This window comes from Mus musculus, chromosome 12 (genome assembly GCF_000001635.26).
Source record: "Mus musculus strain C57BL/6J chromosome 12, GRCm38.p6 C57BL/6J".
Lineage (NCBI taxonomy): Eukaryota > Metazoa > Chordata > Mammalia > Rodentia > Muridae > Mus > Mus musculus.
The window spans coordinates 13,488,781-13,514,000 of NC_000078.6; the positions used below are offsets into that span (position 1 = coordinate 13,488,781).

General features: G+C 41.6%; 1 protein-coding gene and 2 non-coding genes across 9 annotated transcripts in view; 1 reads left to right on the forward strand and 2 right to left on the reverse strand.

Annotated features, from left to right (window-relative positions):
- Window positions 1-25,220, forward strand: part of Nbas (neuroblastoma amplified sequence) — a 368,280-nt gene that overhangs the window by 219,680 nt on the left and 123,380 nt on the right. For all 7 annotated transcript variants that reach the window (XR_003950086.1, XM_011243895.2, XM_006515215.2 and 4 more), the window contains one exon: window positions 24,590-24,808. Coding sequence is in view for 6 of the 7 variants with exons in the window: in XM_011243895.2 (XP_011242197.1) it covers window positions 24,590-24,808 (219 nt within the window). In the remaining variant the exon portion in view is untranslated. The remainder of the gene's footprint in view (window positions 1-24,589; window positions 24,809-25,220) is intronic.
- Window positions 1,729-1,835, reverse strand: Gm24142. The gene has a single exon (XR_003950389.1). It is a non-coding gene; the product is annotated as a U6 spliceosomal RNA (small nuclear RNA).
- Window positions 19,082-19,188, reverse strand: Gm22170. Its single transcript, XR_003950378.1, has one exon. It is a non-coding gene; the product is annotated as a U6 spliceosomal RNA (small nuclear RNA).

The window sequence follows — 25,220 nt, forward strand, 5'->3', positions numbered from 1 at the left end:
GATGGTATCCTCCAGATACATTCATTTGTCCAAGAATTTCATAAATTCATTGTTTTTAATAGCTGAGTAGTACTCCATTGTGTAAATATACCACATTTTCTGTATCCATTCTTTTGTTGGGGGACATCTGGGTTCTTTCCAGCTTCTGGCTATTATAAATAAGGCTGCTATGAACATAGGGGTGCATGTTTTCTTATTACCAGTTGGAACTTCTTCTGGGTATATGCCCAGGAGAAGTATTGCTGGATCTTTCGGTAGTATTATGTCCAATTTTCTGAGGAATCTCCAGACTGACTTCCAGAGTGGTTGTACAAGGTTGTAATCCCACCAGCAATGGAGAAGTGTTCCTCTTTCTCTACATCCTTGCCAGCATCTACTGTCACCTGAATTTTTGATCTTAGCCATTCTGACTGGTATGAGGTGGAATCTCAAGGTTGTTTTGATTTGCATTTCCCTGATGATTAAGGATGCTGAACATTTTTTCAGGTGCTATTCAGCCATTCGGTATTCCTCATTTGAGAATTCTTTGTTTAGCTCTGTACCCCATTTTTAATGGGGTTATTTGAATTTCTGGAGTCCAGCTTCTTGAGCTCTTTGTATATATTGGATATTACTCTCCTATCAGATTTAGGATTGGTAAAAAATCTTTTTTGTCTTATTGACAGTGTCTTTGCCTTTCAGACGCTTTGCAATTTTATGAGGTCCCATTTCTCAATTCGTGATTCAACAGCACAAGCCATTGCTGCTCTGTTTAGGGATTTTCCCCCTGTGCACATATCTTTGAGGCTTTTCCCCACTTTCTCCTCTATTAATTTCAGTGTCTCTGGTTTCATGTGGAGGTCTTTGATCCACTTAGACTTGAGCGTTGTACAAGGAGATAGGAATGGATCAATTCCCATTCTTCTGCATGATAACTGCCAGTTGTGCCAGCACCATTTGTTGAAAATGCTGTCTTGTTTCCACTGGATGGTTTTAGCTCCCTTGTCAAAGATCAAGTGACCATAGGTGTGTGGGTTCATTTCTGGGTCTTCAATTCTATTCCATTGATTTACCTGTCTGTCGATGTATCTGTACCATACAATTTTTATCACAATTGCTCTGTAGTAAAGCTTTAGGTCAGGCATGGTGATTCCACCAGAGGTTCTTTATTGTTGAGAATAGTTTTTGCTATCTAGGTTTATTTATTATTCCAGATGAATTTGCAAATTGCCCTTTCTAACTCAGTGAAGTATTGACTTGGAATTTTGATGGGGATTGCATTGAATCTGTAGATTGCTTTTGGCAGCCTAGCCATTTTGACTATATTAATCCTGCCAATTCATGAGCATGGGAGATCTCTCCATCTTCTGAGATCTTATTTGATTTTGTTCTACAGAGACTTCAAGTTCTCATCATACAGATCTTTCACTTCCTTAGTTAGAGTCACACCAGTGTATTTTATATTATTTGTGACTATTGAGAAGGGTGTTGTTTCCCTAATTTCTTTCTCAGCCTGTTTATCCATTCTGTAGAGAAAGGCCATTGATTAGTTCGAGTTAATTTTATATCCAGCTGCTTGACTGAAGCTGTTTATCAGTTTTAGGAGTTCTCTGGTAGAATTTTCAGGGTCACTTATATATACTATCCTATTATCTGCAAATGGTGATATTTTTACTTCTTCCTTTCCAATTTGTATCCCCTTGATCTCCTTTTGTTGTTGAATTGCTCTGGCTAGGACTTCAAGTACTGAAAAATAAGGAATGCTTCACGAATTTGTGTGTCATCCTTGCGCAGGGGCCATGCTAATCTTCTCCGTATCATTTCAATTTTAGTATATGTGCTGCCGAAGCTAGCACCAGTTGCTCTTTCGAGCAAGAGTTTTACCAGGAAAGCTCAGGCACTTTCTGCTCACAGTTCACATATTTGCACAGATTCACTCTCCTGACCACACTGTGTGTGCAGTGAAGTGTACATAGCTCACTTCTTCACACAGGGTATTGTGTGCACACAGCGATTGCTATTCCCTAAAGTTAATTGTTTCCGTTCTGTCATCTAGAACATTCTTAAATGGAATGTCAGAGTAGATGTAGGACTTTTGTTGTAGTTCACTTCGTGTTAAGTCCTCACAACTTCAGCCATAATTGCATTTCCATTCAGAGTAGAAATGTCAAGCATTGGAAATGGGTAAACAATACCTTTTTGTCATTATAGAGACAATATTTATTTTTAAAGGTCTGTGAAATAATTTTAGGATTCCTTATCATTTACAAGCCCCACTATGAAGTAATCGTTGGACTCCTGGTAGTTTATGGACATTACTAAAAGTCAACGTCTTTAACAAGTGTAACTGTCAAAGTTTTCTTTCGATGTTCACATAAAACAAGAATTTCTAGTTTGTAAGGTTTGGGTACTGTTTTATGCAACAGTTTAGTCATGTGTTTATCTGCACCACATGAGAGCAGAAGCAAAAATGCATGAAAATACTTTAGTCAGAAATTGAGCGTTACGATTGGTAAAACTGGAGAGGAGAATGTGGCTTACTTCTCATGTCCACCCTCTTTTTCCTGAATTAGATCTTCACCCAACCTTGCGGTACACACAGGCTGGCTTGCCACTCCCTTGTGCTGTTGGGAAGGCACCTCCTTCCTATTCTCAGACTCCAGAGAGTCAAGTCCTAATTAGGGCTTCAGAGTAGATCTATCATGTGACTCATATGGAGTTTCAAGTGTAACATGAGTGAAGCTGTCCTCTGTGTTATCATCCCAACAGGATGCATTTACTTTTTAATTTAGTTTGTAAAGGTATGGTATGCACTTACACTATATATAAGTCCACCCAGACAAGTTACTTTCAAATGGCCACAAACCATATGAGCATGTGAGAAGCGTGTTAGACAGGCTCTGACTCCTAAGTGTGACCCTGGACCATATACAACTGCCAACGAAAGGCACAATTAATGGTTGGATACTTTCTTGCAACAGCCAGGTAAGCCTATAGCAGAAAGGGCAGAACTAGGTGTGCGCATCAGCATCTTTTCCCCCTTGTCACGTACGGGTAGTCACTACTCTCTTGAGAAGCAGGAAAAGAAAGACTGAAGCTGCATCTACTTTCTTTGGACCCATTAGGGAAAGTTCCTGCTTTATGGGCCAAAGATGAAACTGGAGAAAGAGGAAGCTACTTTCTACAGACATATATCCAAAGGACTGTCCTGCTGACACTACATGAGACTATAGAGCTCATGTGTGATACATGACTAGTGGCTACCATTTATGGCCACTTACTGTGTATCAGGAACATTATCACCAATAAACAGCACAAGACTCTTTCAAGGAGAGTGTTATGATCTCTATTGAGAAGTCATCTCAATCTCACAGGTTAGGTAATTTCTTTTAGGTCAGAAGGAAGTTGGTAGCTTAGAGTTCCAGTTCTTGCCGTATCTCCTCTGCTGTTAGATGTCTTCAGCGGATGACCAGCTTTTCTGTAGACTAGCCTATAGGATAGAGGCAATGTATTCATTCATTGGCTATATCATTACTCACTTTAAATGGAGTTCACATCTACCTGTTGAGTTTGTTTTTTCTATGTCATAGAAATGCTGCCACCACCTTCTCACTATGGCAGGTCTCTATTGGAATAGAAAATCATCCCAAGAGTCCCCGTATTCATTTCTTTATTTTTCAGATAATCAGTATCATGTGAATCCTTGTTGTAATCATTTTCATTGTATTTTGTGTTCCCCCTGAAAAGGTATTTATTAGATTAAATATTGCAAATCAATTGCCTATACCCATATAGGTTTGCTGTAAGGCTGGAGTTTCACTGGGCTAAAATTAGGGAGTAAGCAAAATGACATTGCTTTCTGGGGGCTCTAGGGGAATCCATCGTTGCTTTTGCTATTGTCTGATGTATTCTTTTAGTCCTGCCTCAAAGTCCCTCTTCTCCATCTTCAGAGACAGGAAAAACTGTCCCTCTGGCCCTTTTGCTACATATCTTCTTTCTATTCAAAGCCAAGAGAGGTTACATTTGGAAGCCTCTAGTGCTCACACAGACCCAGGATGTTCTCCCTCTCGGGACCCAGGCAGTTCCAAGCCTTGTCTCCAGTGATCAAGAGTAGGGACATTTTGGGGAGCCATAATTATCCTTTCCCATATCTCTACATGAAAATGTTTTTTTTAATAAAATTTATAGGTTCCATAAAGCTTTGTACAAGCATTAAAGTTGAGACCAAAATGTTAAAACTCTTAAACAGTGGTACAGTTGGAATATATAAGTCTTGTGTTCTCAGCAAGTAAACTATAGTTTAAGATTCACTTAATTTCAAGTCAAGTAAGCTATAATAGTAGACATTACTTTGAAGTCTTCTGATATTCATACTTTTAAAAATAGAAACACAATTGCCTTAAAGCCACTAAGATCTGAAGCTGACATTAGTACCTAGAAGATTGATGACTGTTCCCTTAAATATTATCCCTGAACCCAGATGTAGAGTTTGGTAAAACATCTTTTGTTAATCTTTAAAGAATGTCCTTTGCCTGTTGATCTCTGGTTTTGTTGGAATCCCTGACTTCTGAATGGGAGTTTTATTCCAAATCCTTCTAGGAAATTTGGTTGGAGGACCTCCTCACTGCCATTCTTCTTGATACTGTGAGCAAATGCTCTGTCTTCCTTGGTTTTCATGGCTCATTGAGTCCTTTGCGTACATGAGTAACAAATAAAGTACATTTAAATAGAATGGTTGTTCTGGTTTCTACCTGATAAAAAAAGGAGAAAACCTTAATTAAATGCTTCCTATGTTGCAGGTAGGTATTTGTTGATTGTGCTTCCCCAAACTATTTTAGAATTTTTAAGTATGCTGGCTATACTGTCCTAATATGGCCTTTATCTAATTTCTGTATTATAGTCATAAAATTATTGTTCCATTCTTATCGACTGTTTATGCTTTTGTGGAACAAATTCTCTTATTCCAGATGAGAATTTAGTTCAATCAGCATATTGTATCTGGACAGAGATACAGCCATCAGCTTAGACGATACACATAGAAAAACAAATCTAAACAGGAATTCTTTCCAAGTGTAACTGTCAATACCATAGAATAGCATGACTGTCAACGCTATAGAAATAGATAGGAGCAAGAACTCTTGAGGAATAAATAATAGTCATTACTATACAAGAGAACTGAGTATTCTTCAATGTGCAAGGTATGATATTAGACAAGATAACTATTTTTGTGTACACATTGTATGTGTGCATGTGTGCATACATCTTATATGTGTTTATGTGTATGTGTGTGTATATATATATGTGTGTGTACATGCACACATGCCATGATGCATATGTATAGGTCACATGACAACTTGATTGTCCTTGATTAGTTCTTTCTCAGTTCTTTGGGTTCCAGGATAGATCAAATGTAGCAATCAGACTTGGTGGCAAGTATCCTCATTCACTTAGCTATCTTTCTGGTCCAGAATTAAACTTTCATTAAATGCAAACAGCTCCGAGGAAGAAGACATACTTGCTAAGACCCTATAGAGTGGGACACACTCCTAGGAAAGGTTTCATGTGGTATCCCCTACACTTCAGAAGTTTATTTTATCTGGCTTACCTGGTTTTTTGTTTTTGTTTTTTGTTTTTTTTTTTTTTTCATTTGCTGAAAGTAAAGTCATCATCTTCATTATTATAATCTGTAGGTTCTTGAGATGTCAGTCTGCTTTTCCATTTGTCCTAGCCTTTCCTTTTTTCCAGTATGTGTTACTGCTCAATTTGTGCAGTCATTGAACAAATGATTTAGCAGTACTGTATGTTAAATCCCAGGCTTTGTGTGTGGTAGGCAAGGTCCGGAGGCCTCTGCCCTCTAGCCCTAGCTCTCAACAGTGGACTGTTGACTGGGAGCTTCTAAGGCACCTCTCAATGTACTAGAGTTGAAGCCACTGGGTAAGCCCTGCTTCTAGAAAGAGAGTCAGACCTGCTGATGCTCCTCAAACAAATGGAGTGGAAGTGGCAGGGTTGGGAGCTTTTATAAAGTCAGCCTACCCAGAGACTGGGCAGCTTCCTTAGGTTGCTGCCCTGTTGGAGCAGCTTGAAGAAGAGGCCATGACTGGTGAGCAGGGTCCCAGCCATGATGTGAGTAAGTGTGAGGTCAGGTTTCTTCTCTGTGCCATCCAAGTAGGCACATGAGTTAATCTGCCATCTCCAGATTCTCGACTCACAGAAGCTCTCATGTAACATGGATTTGAAGCTTCAAAATGTAAATAATTTGTTGTGCACTAATAAATTATATCCACTATATATCAGGGATCAGTTTCAAAGCTTGGTATATATTACTAAACAAAATAGACATCTCTAGAATTAGGAAGTATACTCTAGAGGATATGGAAACTAAGCTAAAAACTGTAAATGTTTATGTTCAGACATATGAAATAATGATACAGGCAAAGAATAACCTGGGGAGAGATTCAGAAGGGCAAGGCAACAGGACTGATGTCAAGAAAGAAGTCTAGAGAAGACTTCACTGTGACGGTACCATTTGCGCAAAGACTTCAGTGAATTAAGAATGCAGGATGGTATCTATTGAACACATGCTGGGGTTATTTGAGGGAAAAGAGTCCAATGTATTGATGTGGGATAAGAAAAGAGTAGTGGGATGTGAGGTGAGGTCAAAGAAGGATGAGATGGCACCAGCTTGAATAGAAGCTGGAATGAATGAGAAGACACTGGAGTGTTGATTCAAGCTGATAAGTTTTAAGGAAACCTCTTGGCCTCTATGTGGGAGATGTTATAGCAGGTAACAGCAAAAGCCAGTCAACCACTCAGAAGGCAATTTCAGCTCTCTGCGTACCGTAGGGAACGCTGAGGATGCCTGTCTCTGCAAGCTTATGGAATGCTATACAATGTCTCTGATAGCTTAATGTATAAATTAGGCATAACAATAAATTAATGATAACTAATAGTGAAGTAGAACAATCAAAACTGTTCTGTAATGAAAGATTTAAATATGAAATAAATGAGTACTTAATTACTCATGAACTCTTATGGAACTTTCCTTGTAATATTTCTAGACTCTGGTTGACCACACGAAGCTGAAACCTCAGAAAGGCCAACCTTGGCTAATGGGAAACTACCTCGGGGGGGTGAGTTAGTGTGGATCATGGTAATAGTGAAGGAAGTGGTGAGGCGTGGTCAGTTTCTATTGAGCTAGTGTAGATTTGATTTGCTAATGGCTTGGATGGGGGATATGAGGGCTGAGGTCACTAATCCAGTATCTGTCTCAGCAGCTATAAGATGGGAGCTGCAATTTACCAAAGCTCTCTTCTGCCTCAGCTGTCTCCCCGACAAGTGGCTATTTCTATACTTATTTTCAGAATTATCTGTTCATTAAAATATGCTAGAATTTTTATCTTTCAATCCAGACCTGTCTAGATTATGGACTGTATATATTATATTTGGTCCTTTACCTAAATTGCTTGATATTAAGGATGTAATTTAATGAATGTATGAGTCACATAAGTAGCAAACCAGATGTTTGCTACTGTTTCCTCATGCTATTCTTGTTTTGGTTTTTATTAATTAATAATGGTGTTGCTACTGCTGCTTTTTGTTCTTAGGAGCCTGTTCTAATGGCCTGGAGCAAATTCAGAGGCATTTGGAGTCATGTCCATTGTTGTCAGACAGACAGACACACACAGTTTAGGAATACATCAAGACAGCACTTGGAAAACAGTACAGAGTACAAGTCAGCACTGACATGAATGTTGGATTTAAAGATCTAATTTTACATATCCTAGATCATTACATTTACAGGCATGTAAGTGACATTTAAGCAAGTATTATCACCTCTAGTCTTCAGTTGCGTTGCTGAGAAGTGATTGCTCAAAGCTTGCTTGCTTTTATTTGCTACTTATTTATTTCCTCCTACTAAACTAGGGATTGAACCAGTGGCCTTCAGTGAGGTTACTAGGCAGGTTCTCTACTTCTGAACTCTATACCCAGACCTTTTGGTTTTTACCTTTTTTTTTCCATTCGGGATTTTGCTAAGTAACCCATACTGACCTTGAACTCATTCTAGGCAGCTTTGAGATAGTGATTCTTCTGTCTCAGTAAGAACAAGTACCTGGATTACAGGCATGTATCACTTTGGAATGCCAGGTTGGTTGGTTCCAAATAGACCATATATCATGGAAATGCTTCAAAAGGCAAGCAGATTAAACTGATGTGGCATGGAGAGGAACCAGGAACCAGTTATGGACGATGGGCTGAGTTAGGGGAAGGGTGATGTAAAGGTGAGGCAGAGAGGAATATTTGAGTGTGCTTGGATGTAATTTGCCTCATAAACCCCTGTGGCAGGTGTCCTGAATAGAAGACCTGACATCTGTCTATTGGACCCAGAAATTTATGCTCAAAGACATTAAAGGTGTTTGTCCTGCATAATCATACATGATGGAAGCCTTTACTTGACCCTAAGCCAGTGGTGTAGTCCGAGATATGTGCTGTATATAAACACTCGTTCAGGTTCTCCCTTGTTCACTCACTGCGTTTTTAGTAATCTGACTTAGCACTGTGCACATTGTGGGGACTCACAAGCCTGCTTGAGAATAGTAATGAGCAGCACAGATCTGAGGTAGAACTGCCCCTAGAATTGGCTACATGTGGGAAGCTTTTGCAGGCACCAATGGGAGGACTGTGAGTAGCACTGCGGATCTGCTTTATAATAGCCACACACACAATCTGCTCTGCTGACAAGTAGGAGCATAAAGACTGAAGCAGTCACACTTCCACCAGAGCATGCCACCCAGAAGTAGTACGTCAAAATCCGGCTGGTTAAAGCTATAAGGAGCCTATTTACTCCACCATCCACAACCTACCTATGCTGCTGCTGGGACAGGCTTACTGAAGGTAGCTATCCACAGAGAGTGTGATTGAAAGAAAGCAGTCTCAGTGTACTCTCAAGATATGACCAGCAGGGTGAACCTGCTTACACTGACGCTGCCCACAACTGCTCACATTAAAATGTCCCAGCCAGGCGTGGTGTCGCACGCCTTTAATCCCAGCACTTGGGAGGCAAAGGCAGGTGGATTTCTGAGTTCGAGGCCAGCCTGGTCTACAGAGTGAGTTCCAGGACAGCCAGGGCTACACAGAGAAACCCTGTCTCCAAAAACAAACAAACAAAACAAAAAGTCCCAAGAGGAGTGATTTTGGTTGTATGTCCTTTGTTGCAGACTCATACAGGATAGAGTCCTTGTAACCAACTACCTTATAGGTCCCATGACTCATCATTTATAGAAATGATGGATTTTTGCTGCATGCAATACAACCTGTGGTCACCTTGGGAGGGATTTGTATTGTTATGCAGGTGACTTGTTTATTCAATACTGCTCCTGCCTCCTTCCTCAAAAGGGAATTATGGATATTGCGTTCGTCCTGAGTGTTGTGACCTGTATGTAGAAGGCAGCTAGGAACTGGCCTTCATACCCTGCACAGAGCCTGTGCGCATGTGCACCCCGTGGGGTCCAAGAGCTGTAAGAAGTGGGCACGTGCCCCATCCCTAACCCAGAAGTCAGCTCCAACTGATCATCATTTGCAAATGAAAACTTAGTGTTTGCCAAGGGAGTCTCACTGGAGAAACAGTCCATGAGGGTAGAATCTATCTGCTGCGTGCAGTAGCTGGCCAGCATGCTGAAAGCAAGCTCAGTGGAACCTTTGAAGTTCCCCACCTCCCAGTTTGCCTCATGATGTTATGTCAGGGCTTTTTTTTCATTTTTTATTTTTATAAATGTTATTTTGCTCTTTCTTTCACCTTATAGGTTCTTTGCACATACATTATGGCTTCCAGCTTAGTGTTTGCTTTTATGAGGTTCCCAAGTGTGTGAATGTGTGGGTCTCTGGCTCTGAATCTGCTTTGTGTGTCTTTTTCTTGGGCTCTTTGTTTGTTTTGACCTATTCCAGTGTGTTAGTTTTTGTTTCATCTTATTACTTTTTACATTCTTATTCCTCACAAGCCTGCTTGTTTTCTAGTGAGACACAGAAAGGGGGCATAACTGGATAAGAGCACAACAGGGGAGGAACTGAGAGGAACAGAGGAGAGGGGAACTGTAATTGGGACTTATTTTGTAAGAAAAAAAACCCAACTATTTTCAGTAAAGGATCCCCCACCCCCAACCCCAAGAGGAAGTGACCTCCCAAGTCTATGACTGTGACAATAGGAGCCATGCCCCTAGCTATCCACCCTGCATCATAAAGTAGAGATAAGTGGTTCCTCCATTCCCTCTGCAGGGACAGGTGCTATAAGAGCGAATGCTAGAGTTTCCCTGCAAATAATGCCATCTTAGCAGGTGCAAGAAAGAGACGTCTCGAACAGTTAGCTAACTTGTAGATGTCACCGGTGAGGACTCAGGGCCATGTCTGCCTCAAAGTCTTGCACAGCATTCTTCCTTTTGTCTGCCTATTTGGCTGCAAAACTGCATCTGGGGTGATCATAATTACTGGCCTGTCTAGCAAGCTGAAACTCATTCTCTTTTGCTTGGGAAATTATTTCAAGTTGACTAAGGTGATAATTGAGTAAGAAATTGAAATTTGGTCTGTGATCATGTGCACCATACAGTCATGAATGACAATGATGTGCACCATACAGTCATGAATGACCATGCTCCTCCCTGCAAAGTGGGCCAGGAGGGATGCCAGGCTGGCGGTGTTCCTGTAGCGCAGCGTCCTCTTTATTAACAAGCTGAGAAGGAGCAGCGCCCCCTTCTCCTGAGGCTTAGAGGCTTTGTATTCATAGGGGTGTAAATCCTCGAGAGGACGGAGGAATAAATAACCCTTCTCAGAGTAATGCACAGCTGCCATTAAAGCATATTTAACATGAAAGGGAGCAGTGAGGGACAAGAGGCTTGGAAAGGATCCCTCCAAATCGTGCCTTTCCTTGGCAGGCTTCATCATTCTTCAGCACATACTATTCAGCACTAAATGTTCAGTGCTATGCCTCTCGCTGCTCACTCTCTGTCCATCCTACATTGAACTGCCTTTCAGACTTATGGCCAGATTTATCTTCTAATTGCTGTTTATGAACACGTCCCCCAGCCTGTGCACTGAAGGAATTTGTCATAAGAGGCCCCGCTCTGTCCTTCCAGATAATAGCGGTGACTTTCTCAGGTTATGAGCAGGAGTTGTCATAACTGCAGCTCTCAGGGTGTCCCTTGTTCTTACCTATCTGCTGCTCATGGGCAGCTCTCCATAAATGGAGATGCTAAGTGAATGGAAAGTGTGGCATCTGGAAAGTCAGAGTGTATAGTCCATGAGTCAGTTGGGCTAAGCAACATCCAGGAAGGGTGCTGGTGTAGAAGAGGCATTGCTCCAGAGTCTGTCTGTGAGTGTGCTTGTCATGAGTCCTGCAGCAGGAGAGACTTCAACAGAAGGTGTATTCCAGACACATCTAGCAAGAGATAGCAGGGTTCTTTCAGTTGACTACCAACAGATGGGTACAGATACACTGCAGGTGGAAGCAGAGGGTGTGTCCTGGTGATGGATCAGCTGCATGTGAGACTTCAGGCAGATACTGCTGGATTCTCACTTGGAATAACTGCTGGATGGAGAACGGAGCAGATGGCACCAGCCTGAAGACCAGGACACTCTGAATGTGGAGGCTGTCACAGCACTTGCTCGCCCAAGTGGGAGGGGCTCAGCATCTGTGGTTGTGACTCTGGTACAGCCCTGTGTCATGGCTTTGTGTTGTATTTGTAGAAACTGCTTTTTGAGAACTGGTACTGTCAAGTGAACTCTGTTAGCTGCATCGCCCAGCAAAGTGCCTTAATCACAATGAAGGCACTTCTGTCCAGTCTACCTCATGAGGGCTTTTCCATGCCATATTTAACGAGAAGCCTAAAGGATCAGTGCATCTTCATGGCAGGTTTTATATATTTTCCTGAGGACAGAGCAAATCAGTTTAAATCTCCGTGGACCCAGTTGTACCTAGGAAGTTTCATTGTTAACATTGTAGCCTCACAGTCTGGTGAGTTGAACTGACTGGATAGGTGTGAGATATGCCATAGTTCTCAATGGCAGAATAGGGAATTAAGGTCGGAAGTAGCCGACCATAATTTTCATCCTTGTTCAGCCTTGGAAAAGTCCCTCTACTGAGATAAATTTCTCCCCTGTATGTAATGGGGCCTCATTACTACTATGTGAATGCATGTCAATTTTAGAACATTTTCATACATAAGTAAACATCCAGTTCATATTAGCTTACTGATGAGAGAAGTTAGCTTATGTGACCAGAGATGTGGAGGACTGCATAGCTGGCTGTTTCAGCAGCGTGTGCTGCCAGGGAGCCTCTCGTCTTTCTTCTGCTATCTGTAATATTAGCTTCATCAGAAGGCCTTTGCTGGTAATACTCCCAGGATGCTATTTCCCAGCAGTGGCTCAGGTTGCTTTCTAATTCATGTGAGTATAGAGATATAGTGAGAGCATCAACGTGCATGCATACGAACACACACAGTAAGCAGAAGGTTCCCACTATGCTGGCTGTCATCCTGGACCGTATCCTCTGTTCCCCGGCTTGCCAGGTGCTGATTCTCTCAAGTCTGGATAGCCTGAGCCAATCCAGTGACCAGTGATAGCACCCTCCACATGGCTTCAGGGGAAGCTTACAGGTACAGAGAGAGGGGGGAGGGGGGCGGGGAGAGAAATTAAGATCGGTGCCTAACTTGCTGTACTGAGCATGGAGACGCAGCTCTAACCCTGCTGCAATGGCTAAAGCCTCATGCAGTATTTGGGAGCAGCATACAGAGAGATGAGGTGTTTGACTTGGAGCTGAGCTAAAAGTGATTGCTTTTTAAGAGTCAGTCTAGTTAAAGACATCTGAAGTGACTTGCTGGCTCCTTTGTAGCCCCAGTTTTGCTGTCTCTTATAAGTTATTCTAACATCAGACCCAGGTTTTAGGTATTTTTAAATTATGCATTATAATGCATTGGTGGATCTTGTAATTAGTTTAAGGCATTGTAGTAAGCATTGAAAAAAGAAAGAACACAGACTGGAGATTAGAACAAGAGTTATCAGATTGCATCTCATCTTAGTAGGGGTTGTATGCTTCATCAAAGTTTTATTTGCTTTGAATATATGCATGTGTTTCTGAATATATGTAGACTCTCTAATTGAATTTTGATATACAGTCTTTCTTGTTCTGGGTATTGAACTAAATATTTGAGCTGCTGACTCAATGGGCAACTGGTTGAGTTACAAACCATTCCCCAGGAATTAGCATAAGGTTTCCTTCAGTTCTTTTGCATACACCCTTTGAAGTCCAGAGTTCCTTCTTCCTTCAGTCCCACCCACCCTATCTAGACTTTCCTCAGGTCACAGAATGGCCCCTCTCATCTCCCACATTAGCCACTGGTGAATCAGTTCAGTCATTCAGAGACGTTTGTCCTCAGAGCTTTTCGGAGTGGGTTACCCACTTCCATTACTAAGAAAATTAGCTTGGGGGAGCTCATGCCACGTATAGGGCTCCCTTAAACTTTGTTAATATCTTTCCCACCTAGGCATAACACTGAGCGTGTCTAGGAATAGATGTTTCTGAAGTCAGGCTTAGCTGATTTCAGCACCAGGTAACAACCCATAAGAGCAGTGGAATCCTGAACCCTGGGTTCTGTGGACCTACGCGGTCCTAAGGCCGTTTACTTACCTCTCCTATTTAAATTTTTCATTTTCATTAGAACTGATTACAAAGGAGGGCACAATTCCAGCATATTGTAATTAGTTACTTCTCTACTGAGGCTGTTGTACAGTAAAGCAAACAAAATGTGGGATCTCCCTTTCCCTTTAAAGAACAAGGACAAATGCCTCGATGGCAGTCAGCGAGAACAGAAAGCCCTTCCTCTTAGAGTAGTCGATTCCTCAGAGTGAAATGATGCTGGAAGGTGGGTAAAGGGGGAAAGAAAGATCCCTACTTGGTAATAATTATCAAGTAGGAAGGGTGCAGAGTAAACTGAAAGGCAAACAACAGGCAGAAGTGTCTACAAATGCTGCTCTTGGCTGGAGGAAAGGTACTGAAGGATATTGGACAAAGGACACTTTCTGGGTTTGCCAGTTGGAAACAAACTTCTTGTGTTTTTAATAGAAATGCAACCAGCAACATCAGACTAATCCCCTTCCCCTAAGAACTGCCAGTGAGAGCTGCATTCTTGCATGTTTTAGAAAAGCAACATGTTCCCTGAGAAGGGTCTGGGTACTAGAACCCTTGCAGTGCAGGGTGGGCGGGGCTCTAACTGCACAATCTGGGGAACTGCTCTTGAGAGGTGAGGGTTCCATGAATTATCACGTGCTCATGGTGCTGGCAGAACAACGCTCCATTGCCCTGGGAGCTTTGAGCTTGCCATTAGACATTTTAAATGGCCCTCCTGGGGAGAGACGGCCTTAAACTTCAGAAGCCATGCTAGATTGGTCTCTTAGCTAGTCATTCCGTTCTGAGAGTTTTGCAGTTTTCGCTTTCATATGGTTTAATCATGATGCAGCATGTAGATACTTAAAAGTCTGCTTTCTATGTGTGAAATGACTTTGTCCACCAAAATTAACTTGTAGAAATTTCTAAGGCCATTAGCTTCTAATATTGTCTTTAAAATCTGTGTTGAGTTACTACTTTAGTTAGTGTATTTATTTGATAAGAGGTAAGCTAAATTTTTGATATTAAATAACATGAAAATAAATTGATATTCCCAGATTATATTTTAGGAGGTGGGTGAAAATTAATTAGCTTGAGAGTCCTTGGGTGATTTTACTTATTGCTAGCATCAAATCATTTTATAACTATTTTATAAATGTATGTGCTAAGAGCACATGTTCCCTAGTTTGAAGACCACTGGCCTAAGTAGAAGGTATCAGTTGCTCTATATTACCTCTGTGGTAGCTTTAGCTATCTCTTGAATCTATTCCATTGGCTAAACACACACACACACAGACACACACACACACACAGACACACACACACACACACACAGACACACACACACACACACACACACACACACACACACACAGACACACATACACACAGACACACAGACACAGACACACATTTTACACTGGCAAGAGCTTTTACACGATAGTGTGGGATTGAGATTGGGAGAGGAGTGGTGTTTAACTTTGAGGGTCAAACTTTGGACTATTTTGATATTTTTCATAACCAATTCCCCCGTTTTCCTCATCTGTGCTGCCAACTGCTGCCTTGCATGCATTTCTGCACCCAGGAGTCTCCTTTAAACAGTGAGCCACTCTTTCTGTTGAGAGTGTATTATATCCCTGAGGTGTTTTGGAGCTCAGTAAAAGAGCAGGAGTTATGACCATAGACGATTCTCTTTTATACTAGCCTTTGTTTAATTTTTAAAGCTGTTTCTCTACCCAAAAGTCAACCCCTCCCTTTGCTCTCCCTGAGCTCTTGGTTTGCATCAGGTGTAAGGTCAACCATTGCCTCCTTTTTATAGACTTGTGTTTTCCTAAGGCAGCCTTTTTTCCTTTACTGTCTACACACTTCATTTATATTCCAGCACATTTTCTAAATATTTAATTTTGTTTTGGCTTTTCTATTAGCATGCAAGTTCATTGAAGGTAGATGTCTTAGTCTGCAGTTGCATCTCCGGTGCCAAGGCCAGGCTGAGTGCGTGGCTACTGTTAGTGTTAAACAGGAAAATGGAGGAAGGAGAGAGGGAAAGAGGAGGGTGGGCTCATACCTGGGAGCATAAAAAAGAAAGACTGTCGATCCAATGGTAGTTAAATAAACGGTATTCAATTTCAGTTTACTGATGCTGAGAGTATATGAGTAAAATACATTTTCCTGTTGTTGGCTTTCCAGTATCTTATATTGTTGCTGGTAGCAGTGGGAACCTCAGAGCCTAGTTTTCTACTCATAGGAAGCATTTGGCTTTTCTTAAGTCACTTCCATGTCCCTAATGTCAGTGTTATGTGCAAAGTCAAACCATGCTCATGTTTTAAAGCATGGGGCCTTGGAGGGGTTTCTCAGTCTTATGGTACCTGTCCTTGTGAATTTTGAATCAAAACATTTCCTGAAAACTCCAGTAGAGATTATGTCATTTTTCCCGTCAGAGCTCCTTTCTCCCCTTCCCAGGAATTAAAGATCTAAGTCCAATGTTTTTAGCCTGATACTGGGGGCTCTGGCAGTGTCCCCTGGCTCTCTCTTCCCAAGCTCTGGCATGGCTTTGTTGGAGCCTGCATTCCAGCCAAGGGGGTGAGTTTGTAACCTTCTGTCTGCTGCTGACTGGTGGCTTCTTCAGACTCTTCCTTTACTGCATGAATTCCACTTAACTCTTCCGCCTCTCTGTAGGAATGTCTCTCTGCAGCTCTTTCCTGAACTTGCCTGTGCCTGCTTTCATTCTAGACCGAGTGCCTTCTAAAGCCTCCTGTAGCTGCCCTAGTTTTGTAGTGGCCATGTTCTTTATAGTGTCTTTTACTTCTTCATGCTTCCAACCAGACTGTGACATAGCCAGGGGCAAGGGCTTGATCTAGTTTTGTGTTTCTCCAGCACCCTGTCTGAGACAAAGGCACACTGTGTCTTGGAAAAAGTCTATCCAGCAAATAAATGGAGTATCGCCAGCTTGCCGTCCTTGTACCCTTTATCCCTCTGGCCTGTTACTGTCCCTGTGGCATATTTATTTTAGCCCAGTTTGTGTTATTGTGTCACATCCTTTAAGTTGTTCTTTTGTAGTCCTTGTCTCCTTGGAGTCTTGGAGGAGTGGGGTACTGTGCAGAGACTTGGTAATCTGCAGCCTCTCAAGCATTATATACCATGAGATGTTATTATATACCATGAGATGTTGTTAGCATGCTGTTTCATGACACCTTCTAGAGCTCCTTTGTTCTCCTGCTTGTTTACCATAGCTGTTGAGCAGTTTCACTGTACTTCTTGTCTTCCTACCATGTAGGGATACAGACTTAAAGTTAAACAGTAAGGATGTTGCTTAATTGCAGTAAATACACCGTGCCAATGGATTTGCATTGACTATGACATAGCTGGGGTTAGTGAGCTATGATGTCATGAGTCAGGAAGATTCCTAGAGCTGAATTTCTAAACTGATTATGGAAGGACAAAGAACGAGGTCAGAGAATGAATGAAGTTTATTTTCTCCAATAACTGGAGTTTCTAATTTGGTCCTAAATAAGTTTCTCCTATGTTGTGTGTTTACATGGAAATGTAATAGGACAGTAGGACATTTTCATGTGATCATGTCTGGCTTGCTGATCCAGTTCCTCAGCGAGCTTGGTTTTGGAAGTTGTTTTACTTTGTTCTTAGTTTATTTTTCTAGCCATAACTCTTTAGTGTTGTGAGTTTAGGGTTCACAAGCCTTAAACCCCATGAAAGCAGCTTAGTCTTTGGATGGGTTTTGTATAGACAGTTAAAACTAGATTCTCTATCTCTTTAGACATTTGAAGAACCAAGCAGTATGTATGGCCTCTGTGGCCAAAGTCACTCCTTAACCATTTGCTGTCCCTATCTCCACCTAGGCAATTGAATGTTTACACACACAACTGTAGCTTTCTCTTGCTGAGGCTGCTCTTCTATAGTTCTGGTCTAAAATGCTCTCATTATGAGGTCCACTTGACCAAAAGACATTTGTTGTGTTTGAGCCACCACTTTACAGTTTGGGATTAAGTGATAGTCAATAAATAATCAACAGTCAAATAAGTCATTTTAACAAAAGATAACGCAGAGAGAAGAAAAGAGGAGGGATGATGGTTTTGCAGACTGGTTGTAGAAAGCCACCCTGATGAGGTGACATTTTGTCAAGTTGTGAGGATTCCCCAGACAGCAAGCATCTCAACAGCAAGAAGACAGATTGGAGAGAACTAGTGAAGCACATGGGGCAGGGCCTCATTTGTTCTTGGAGAACTGGGAAGTCATTAAATAGATATGGACAGGGGCTGACATTAGCAGATTTGTGTTTTTCAAGTATCACTCCTCTAGGGCTGGGGAGGTGGCTCGCTTAGAATGTGCTTTCCTGCACGGATGTGGGGACCCAAGTGTGGATGGCACAAGGTCCTCGTGCTCACAGATCAGGGAAACCAGAAATGGAAACCACATGGGCTTTTCCCTTTAACAGAAGTAATTAACACGTTTCTTTCCAGAAAGTTGAAATTGGATGTAGTTAATGACCTGATGATCTTTTCCTATCTGTAGAACCAGGACTCACTGGAATCTCCCAGACTATCTTTGTCCCAGACTCTTCCCAAATTCTTCTTTTTTTCCATTTTTATTAGGTATTTAGCTCATTTACATTTCCAATGCTATACCAAAAGTCCCCCATACCCACCCACCCCCACTCCCGTACCCACCCACTCCCCCTATTTGGCCCTGGCGTTCCTCTGTACTGGGGCATATAAAGTTTGCGTGTCCAATGGGCCTCTCTTTCCAGTGATGGCTGACTAGGCCATCTTTTGATACGTATGCAGCTAGAGTCAAGAGCTCCGGGGTACTGGTTGGTTCATAATGTTGTTCCACCTATAGGGTTGCAGATCCCTTTAGCTCCTTGGGTACTTTCTCTAGCTCCTCCATTGGGAGCCCTGTGATCCTTCCAATAGCTGACTGTGAGCATCCACTTCTGTGTTTGCTAGGCCCCGGCATAGTCTCACAAGAGAGAGCTATATCTGGGTCTTTTCGATAAAATCTTGCTAGTATATGCAATGGTGTCAGCGTTTGGATGCTGATTATGGGGTGGATCCCTGGATATGGCAGTCTCTACATGGTCCATCCTTTCATCTCAGCTCCAAACTTTGTCTTTGTAACTCCTTCCATGGGTGTTTTGTTCCCAATTCTAAGGAGGGGCATAATGTCCACACTTCAGTCTTCATTCTTCTTGAGTTTCATGTGTTTAGCAAATTGTATCTTATATCTTGGGTATCCTAGGTTTGGGGCTAATATCCACTTATCAGTGAGTACATATTGTGTGAGTTCCTTTGTGAATGTGTTACCTCACTCAGGATGATGCCCTCCAGGTCTATCCATTTGCCTAGGAATTTCCTAAATTAATTCTTTTTAATAGATGAGTAGTACTCCATTGTGTAGATGTACCACATTTTCTGTATCCATTCCTCTGTTGAGGGGCATAAAAATATGGAACGCTTCACGAATTTGCGTGTCATCCTTGCGCAGGGGCCATGCTAATCTTCTCTGTATCGTTCCAATTTTAGTATATGTGCTGCCGAAGCGAGCACCTCTTCCCAAATTCTTGAGTATTGCTTCTCAGTCAACAGAACCCCTTCTTATGGAAGAGGACAAAGGGACTTTACAAAAGACATGTACTGTGCAAAGGAGTTTCAATATAGTCCTCCTTAAGCTTTGTTGTAATAATTATCAGGAGGAAACACCCCCCCCAAAGTTGTACTATATATTTAAATATGTCAAAAATAAACTGCATAAAGTCAGACTCTCGAAGTTTGACCTGACAGCAGGTAACTAAGTAGTGTTGAAGTGGATTTCCTTTTGCCTCCTTCGGATCATTACTGGCCGTAGCATTTGGAGAGATCTCACATCTGAGTACCATCCCCTCATAGTCTGGTGAGCTGGTGTGCACATGTGGTACAAGTGGCAGAGAGGAAGAGAAGAGAGCTCTCTGGCACACACTGGTGAGCCAGTCTGCTTGAATCAGGGAGTCAACTCCAGGTTGAGTGAGAAATCCTGTCTTAAAAACTAAGGTGGTAGCCAGGCGTGGTGGCGCATGTCTTTAATCCCAGCACTCGGAAGGCAGAGGCAGGCAGATTTCTGAGTTCGAGGCCAGCCTGGTCTACAAAGTGAGCTCCAGGACAGCCAAGGCTATACAGAGAAACCCTGACTCGAAAAACCAAAAAAAAAAAAACAAACCAAACCAAACCAAAAAAAAAAAAAAAAAAACCTAAGGTGGTGAATAACACAGACACTTGATGTTAACCTCTGCTCACCACACATCTGTGTTTATCTGCATGCTTATATACACAAATAAGTACCCAGACAAGCCACTGCTCTGTGGGTAATGTTGAAGTCATGTGTAAACCCCAAGATCACAGTGGCCCAACACACCAAGTTTCCCTCAGTTACACCAACACTTAGTCTTCTCAGGCACCTTGCCAGGAGAGGAAGGATCATGAAAATTCATTAGATGGATTGTTTTAACTAGAAGCTGCATGGTCTCTCCTGTTTGTTGGGCCTGCCTCACTCCAGGGGTGTGGCAGGCAGGGGGCTTTCCCCAAACCATCTTCTTCCTACCACCCATGGCTCACCATCCCCCAGCCACCCCATGGAGTTCAAAGTCAAGCCATTTTCCAGTGGGCCACATTTCCCACCCAGTCAGAACTGGACCAGAAACTAAGTGGTCAAACCTTGGTGTTCCACACCCACCTGAACACAGCCATTGGACTCTGGCCTGTGGGGTTGCAGGCTCACTATCTGAAGTGGGCTATAGTCCTAAATTAATGTAGACCTGCTTTCTGGGAACCACCTTCTTCCTTGACTCTGTGACCCCAATCCCTCCTTCCACTTCAATAAGGGCTTCCTATCTCATTCCACAGTTCCCTGTGGAGCACTGTAGGAGGCCTGAGTCCTTGAAAGCATGCTCAGCTGCCTCAGCCTGTTGGAAAAGGTCAAAGCCCCAAGTGTTAATTCAGAAGTTCACAAGCATCCAACATGTGCACACAACTGCACCCTTGGAGCCTTTTGTCTGCTCATTTGTTTTGAGCATTTTCTCCTGTATTATAGGTTTTTGATGTATTATGCCCATCCATTGTCTCTCTCAATTTAAGGAGGGCAGCCTTAAAGCGATCAGAATTTTGTGGAGGTCCGCATCATTAATTGGATCTCTGCCCTAAGTCATTTTATTCAATTGAGAGAATTTACAGGAGTCACACCCTTGCTTTATCTTCCCGTGAAGAATTTAATCTTCTGAGGGTTTTATCTGGCATTTGCTATCTATGCAATCCTCAATATTGCCTTCTATGACTAGTGTCTAAATAGCAATCGTTTAACCATTTAAAGCCCTGAATTTCTGTGCTATTTCTCTACCCTATTTGGTTCCTACACACAATCTAGATAATAGTCTGGTAAAGTAATTTTTTATATTGCTTGGTCATAATATCCTATAACATCCAGCACATAATACTAATGTTGATATTACAACCTCTAGAGCTTCACATTCATTGGTATGTGATATGCTATATCAATAAATAGCATATGCTAACTAATTGAATATATGGTATGTGATATGTACAATATATAGATATATGTTTTACAGTATACTATATGGATATATGGTATATGATATGATACATATACCATTTATATAATATATGGAAATTGTGTATGATATACTATGTGGACAAATGATATATTCTATAATATGTGGATGTATTATATATGATATATGGATATATGGTTACAATATACTATATGAATAAATGGTATATGATATACTATATGATATATACTATAAGATATACTATATTGATATATTAAAGATATACTATATGAATAAGTAGTATAAGATATTCTATAAGATATATGAATAAATAGTATAAAATATTCTATATGGGTAAATGGTATATGATTTGCTATATGGATATAGTGTGTGATACACACACACACACACACACACATATATATGTATACACACACACACACACTCATATATATATATATATATATATATATATATATATATATATATGTCATATGTATATATGATATAGGATCTGCACCCCAAGTGAGAACCACCAACAGCATAAGTATTTCATGAAAGCATAATATAGATGCAGTTTTGCAGTGCCTGATCTGATAACCAAAAACACCTATGGTATTCTCTTAGCACCTGTTGTTTCTCAGAAATGACTGAATGCATAGTGGCTTAACTCTACAAAAGATTAATGTTTTCTCATTGTCCAAATGGAATAAGAGATCTATACCACAAATCCCTTAGGATCTGTGCTGGTGGGAGCCATACCATTTTGTATCAGCACCACATGGACTCCACATACTCCTTAACTGCTGTGGCTGAGATGGAAAAGGATGATAATGATGATCCATGAGGGCTTTCCTTGCCTTACTTCAAAATGGCACCTGTCACTTCTAGTCAGATCTCATTGGCTAGAAGGTGGCTGATCCCTCCTGCAAGGAAGCTGACAAGTGCAGTTTGATAGAAGGGGTGCTGGTATCTGCCGAGCATGCCACCTGTCACATTAGGGGACAAGTTATTACCGTGGCAACACTCTCCAGGAGAGGTAATGGTGTCTGAGAAGAGTGAGTTGACAGTGGAGATAGACAGTGCTTAGACACTGGTGTCTTTTAACGGTAGGTCCAGAGTAATGTGCAGAGTCGTGACACTTGAGCTTTTGCTCCTCCATACGTCCTGGTCATACGTGTCTTCTTTATGAGCCTACTTCATGCTTTTATCTCATTATTCTGAAGCACCTAGAAATTAGATGATCCATATCTCATTATCAATAATAGAAAACTTCACCCATTTGCCTTTAAAAAGTTTTTACAGTTATTGTGTATACTGGAGGTTGGGGGACAGTGTATAGAATTCAGTTTATCCCTTTCACCCTGTGAATTCTAGGTATTGAATGCTGGCTTAGCAACAAGCACCCTCTTTCACTTGGGTCATCTGGCCTGTCCTAACTACTTGGCTTAACTTCACAAAATCTACATTATTTTAGTAGCAGTTAATGGAACAGAGTATAGAAAGAAAAAAAGAAAGTTTTGATGGCATGTTAATGGAACTCAAAATGAAGATATCGTGTGACCACCAGTTATAGCAAAGAAGTTGATATTTCTTCCTCTGATACTTTTCATTTTTCCTCTTTATTCCTATACCCTTGATCATAGTAGAGTTTTTTTTTTTAAATCATGTCTAAGTATGATTATTTAGTGGGGAACTTGGATTTCCTAGCCATGCTCTGGAGTTTTCCATGGTGAGCTTGTTTATCTGAAGTAAACTGGTAAGAAGCTCCTGCTGTGTCCCCACTGCTTTGCTTTCTATACACAGAACTCCCTCCCTTTTTCTATTCTCTAGCTAGTTTACTCTCAAACTTCTCTACACCACACCATAGGCATATTAGAATATCGGGCAACCTGGCATGTTCAAATAATTATCCAAAATTCAAATTGTGCCCCCAAATAGAAAAATTGGGGCAAAAAGCATAAGTAAGTTCCAAGAAAAGATTCCCAGCGCTGTTACTCAGCCTTGATGTTGTCAGAGCACTCAGCCTGTGTGCACTCTGTGAATCTCTGTCAGACCTAGGATGCAGAAGACGGCCAGGAGGGAGTTGTATGGTGTGTGTTAGGACAAACTCTGGGTCCCACATGGTGTGGATTGCAGGGTTTTGTTCTGTGTTACTCCCTTGAGACCAAGTCTTCCTATGGAGGCCAGGCTGGCCAAGCTTCAGCCTTCCTGCTTCAGCCTCTTGAGTGTGCTGCTTTCATGCATTGGGTTCGAATTCCCCTCCTCTAACCCTCCCAGACTCTGTATGGACAGGGTGGACACGGGTAAGGTCTTGTATTTCTGAGCCACAGAGATGAAGGACTGCACTATTAACTGAGAGGAAGAACCAAAGTCACAATTAATCCTGTCTGGTTAGAGCAGTGGTTCTCACCCTTCCTATCTCCGTGACCCTTTCTCACGGTCCCTTATGCTGTGGTGAACCCAACCATAGAACTATTTTAGTTGATACTTAATAATGGTAATTTTGCTACTCTGATGAATCAAAATGCAAATATTTTTGGAAATAGAGGTTTGCTGAGGAAGTCTAGACCCACAAGTTGAGAACCACCAAGTTGGCAGCTTCTGATTATGTTGTGCCATCTGCTTAGTAGCAAAAGCCAGGAAGAAATGAGACCACAGAATATACTATGACGCTGCCTTACAAAGGCAACCTTTAGTGCAGTTCAGCGGAAAGAGTACCTCACCAAGGTAACTTTAATCAGTATTCATATAGGATTAAAATGCCAGCTGTCAGCATTCAAACTAACTCTCTGAGGTAACTTGGAGTTAGAGTTGGGGGACACTTACTTTGTAGTATAGTCACTGATGCTTCACATTCTAGCTTCCGTCTTTCAGAAATTTATCAATGACTAATTCTAAGAAATAATAGGGAAACTTAAGATGTTGTTAAAGGCCATTTAGTTTGCTTAAAGCAACACTAAGTCCGTTTGAGGATATAGCAAAACCGGGCTTGAGGAGTCATCAGGAGACAGACTGGGAATAGTGACGTGCACCAGCACACCCAGCTGCCCACGTGTCTTGACGTTTTACTTAATAGTAAATAAATGTTCAGAACTGGCAGTTCTGACTGTAAATGGGTCCCTGGCTTTGCACTTGTCCGACACTCAGGGGAAGTCTAGTTTCACTCTGCTGAGTATTACCTTCTTTGACTGCTGTCATTGCTCAACGTCTGTCTTAACACCTGAGTAGATTACTTGGTATTATACTGTTTTCTAAAACTGAGGGAAAACAACAACAAACCTACAAAGTGCCAATCACTGATTGGCATCTGTTAAGATTTCACTTTTATTCTACTCAGTAATACCTTATTAATATGTCAAACATAGCACCTCTTTGATTTTCTGACTTTGTTTAATGTCTTTTTAAAGCTGTCAGTAGAAGCACGCGAAGAGATGACCAGAAAGGCCATTAAGACAATCAAGCATTTCATAGAGAAGCCAAGGAAAAGAAATTCAGAAGAGGACCCCCAAGAAGGTCGTGGTTCTCAGGCCACCTATCCAGATGCCTTGGCTCATCTGGAGACGTCGCTTGCCCACCTGGAAACCCTCAGCCACAGCTTCATCCTCAGCCTGAGGAATAGTGAGCAGGTATGGAGTAGACACCCGGGAAGGACTGACTCAGACAGTATCGCCATCTTTTTTCCCTTTCCCTCAAAGGCACTTTGTAACTGTGTTATCTCTTGGCTGTTGTAAGAGATACTTGAAATGACATTTTTTAATGGAACAAATACATTTATGCTGTGGTTTTAAAGGTTCCAGTCTGTGGGCAGTTGGCCTCTTTGTTCTGTGATAGCATGGATGGAATAAAACCTCTCACACAACCAGGAAAAAGTGAGGCAGAAACAGAAAAGTTGAGACGCGCTGAGCAAGGTGGTCTCACCCATGGGAGCTGCTGGGGGGTTACTTTCTAAGTGAATCATGATAGAGGCCCCAGCCCATCTTTTTCTAAATTTTTAAAGAAATTCAGAAATGCTAGTTTCCCATACATGCTTCAATGGCA